The sequence below is a fragment of the Microchirus variegatus genome (genome assembly GCF_963457635.1).
Source record: "Microchirus variegatus genome assembly, chromosome: 13".
NCBI lineage: Eukaryota > Metazoa > Chordata > Actinopteri > Pleuronectiformes > Soleidae > Microchirus > Microchirus variegatus.
This window is the reverse complement of record NC_139814.1, coordinates 20,846,018-20,849,108: the sequence shown is the minus strand read 5'-3', so window position 1 is coordinate 20,849,108 and position 3,091 is coordinate 20,846,018. Positions and strand designations below refer to the sequence as shown.

At 48.2% G+C, this 3,091-nt stretch overlaps 1 protein-coding gene across 1 annotated transcript; it reads right to left on the bottom strand.

Annotated features, from left to right (window-relative positions):
* Positions 1–567: 567 nt before the first annotated feature.
* Positions 568–3,091, bottom strand: gdf6b (growth differentiation factor 6b; the record flags this gene model as incomplete). The annotated part of the gene is made up of 2 exons (XM_083899769.1): positions 568–1,463; positions 2,689–3,091. The coding sequence occupies 2 exons, from the start codon at positions 3,089–3,091 to the stop codon at positions 568–570; spliced, it is 1,299 nt and encodes a 432-aa protein (XP_083755895.1).

Here is a 3,091-nt window from a genome sequence, read left to right as displayed (position 1 = left end):
TAATGCACCTTTAAATCATGTTATTTTGTGACTTCGGCATTAAAAAAATCCACTGTTTGGATTGACCTCAGTGACACAAAGTTACCAAACGAAGCAGCAGACACCAGCAGCTTCAGTTTCCCTGTGAGATAAAAACCTTGATTTTTTAAAGGGACTTTGGTGCAGGAGAGTGAGCAGTTTAAGGCCAGAAACAACACTTTTCAAAGACAGTGAGTGACCGTGACTCAGGTGTTAAAATATCACTTTTACAACCTGATCACAGACCATTCCCACATACTTTATAAGGGTAGTTTTACTGTTTCTCGTGGTACTGAGTTGTCATTTTTAGGCACTGAGGGATTTAAGGCAACTGAATGAGCTTCTGTACAACAGGAACGTACAGAGAAAGCAAGAGCACACGAATGTTTGAGGTATTACTGCGTCAGGTGCATGACCTCCTCAGTCTCCATCTTGCAACACAAACCAACAAAGTTCTGCTTCCTTCCGGTGCAGCGCCTTCCCCACCACACAGAGTCCACTAAACCTGGACCAGACGAGGAACGAGGTGTTGAAGTTAAATTCCGTCCACTACCTGCAGCCGCACGACTCCACCACCATGTCCTCGTACTGTTTGTAGACCACGTTGTTTCCTGAGTCGATGTAGAGGATGCTGATGGGGCTGAGTTTGGACGGCGCGCAGCAGCTGGGCGGCATGTTGCTGGGGTTCATGGAGTTCATCAGAGTCTGGATGATGGCGTGGTTGGTGGGCTCCAGGTGGGAGCGCAGTGGGAAGTCGCACACCCCCTCGCAGTGGTACGCCTCGTAATCCAGCGGGGCGATGATCCAGTCGTCCCAGCCCAGGTCTCTGAAGTTGACGTGCAGCGGCTTCTTGCTGCACCTGGACTTGGACCTCTTGCCGTGCCTCTTCCCGTGGCGGGTCCTGGATGCAGCCGTCCTCCTCCTCCTGCCGACTTTGACGCCGGGGCCTCTCTCTTTGCTCTTCTTCTGGAAGCCCAGCAACGCCCTGCCCTCCCTCCTCTCGCTGAAGAGCGTCTGCCTCTTCTTGGACCTGGTGAAGACCACTAGGATGGCTTTCTTCTGCTGAGGACGGCCTTGGCGGTGCAGACCCAGCAGGTGCAGGTCCAGCTCCCTCTCGGGGTTGTCCAGCATGGCCCTGAGCTCCAGGCAGAAGGGCTCGCCACGTCTCAGGTGCTGATGCTGCTCTTTGAAAATCTCCCACACGTCCAGAACCTCCCACCTCGGCCTGTGGGAATCCTGCAGGTCCAGCGTCTTGGAGTGGAGCAGCTGCTGCTCGTGGCAGGAGAGGAGCTGGACGTCGACAGGGTCCGTCTCAGATATCCTGAAATTCCCAGACACTTTGGTGTATATCCTCAGCTCGGCTCCCAGCACCTCTGCTTTTTCGGAGAGGGTTGAGACATCGAACAGATACCGCTGTCTCCTCAGAGGGGAGAGTGGGAGGTCATCTGTGGAAAGCATTAAAGCGGCAGCGTCAGTCGCATTCTCACGGAGATGATGTGTGTACCACAGAGATGTGGAATCTGACTATTGTCTGCACTGAATTAATACGAGTCATGGGTTTTCAGACAGTTCCTGCCCGCACACACACACACACACACACACACACACACACACACACACACACACACACACACACACACACACACACACACACACACACACACACACACACACACACACACACACACACACACACACACACACACACGCGCACGCACTCTACAAAGCGCTCAAAGGTTTGGTATAAATACAAACATGATCTGTGACGTAAATGTCTTGTTTGATTCTTCTGTCAAGGACAAACTTCTCCCCATTGTTTTCACTCACTTTCAAAGCGTTAAACGGTCTCGCTCTTATCTTTAGCACCAAACTTTTAATATTCCCGTCCGACCTTTGACATCCCAAAATCTCAATCTGTAAAAGAGGCGATTGAGTCTCCTCCAACACTTTGGAACTCTTATTTAACCCTCATATTTATTCACGTCGAAAAAACCTCTTCATTGCTCCTGACCTTCCTTTTTCCTTTCACCACAACCGGCCTAGGCAGATGCTTCACGTCCCATCTCTGAGTCTGGTTCTGTCACAGATTTCCATTGAATTTGAATTAAATTATTGTATCATCAGCAAAATACGCTACTACCTCCTCGCTGTTGTTTCTTTTTATGTTGATTTATTTTGCACAAAGAATGAATGAAGAAAAAAGAAAGAACAAATTACACAAGTATAAAGAATATTATGTTAATTAGACTAAAGAGGAGATTACATGGCATCTGCAAAAACGTCCAATATTCTGTATCCATATTTTTAAGTCTACGGTATCTTAAGAATATGTCACTTAAATGGCTGAAGTTTGTGTCACTGCTGTTGGCTCCTCCTGCACCAAACCCCATAGAGAAAATCAGCGATTTTACTTTACGAGTTCCTGTAAACACCCTAATCTAATCGAATTTCATCTAGTCTAATATCATCATTTGCGTTGATTCTGTGTGATATTAAGGAAACTTGCACTAGTACTGGTCAGGGAAACATCTCAGAAGAAGTTTTGGCACAACAGCTTAACCTACTGTGTTGGAACAACATGACTTCTCTTAGGACTTAAGCTCCTGACCGGAACCAACTTGACGTTGTTTGTCTCAGCGGAGACACTTTTGGTGGACGAGCAGCACGTACCTTCTCCACTGTCCACAAAACTCACTATCGTGTTTGCAGCCTTTGAGGATCTGAAGAAACTGGCGTTGAGTCCCAGTTTCTCTGCCGTGGAGAAAGTCTTGTAAATGGAGACCATGTAGTCGTGAGGCTCCACGGCGTCTTTGGACGTCGCTTTCATGATTCTGCTCATCATGGACCCTGATGATGATGATGATGATGATGATGATGATGGTGGTGGTGCGTAAAACTCCTTGAAATGTTTGGACGCCTCTTGTCCATCAAAGATCTTCACCAGCTTGTTGCTCTTTGCAGCAGCAGCAGCAGGAGGAGAAGCAGGGGGAGATATAACGAGAGAGTGAAAAGCAGGAGTTTCCCACGCGAACAGCAGAGCCACGCAGAGTGAAGTGAAGTGGGAGAAATCCAT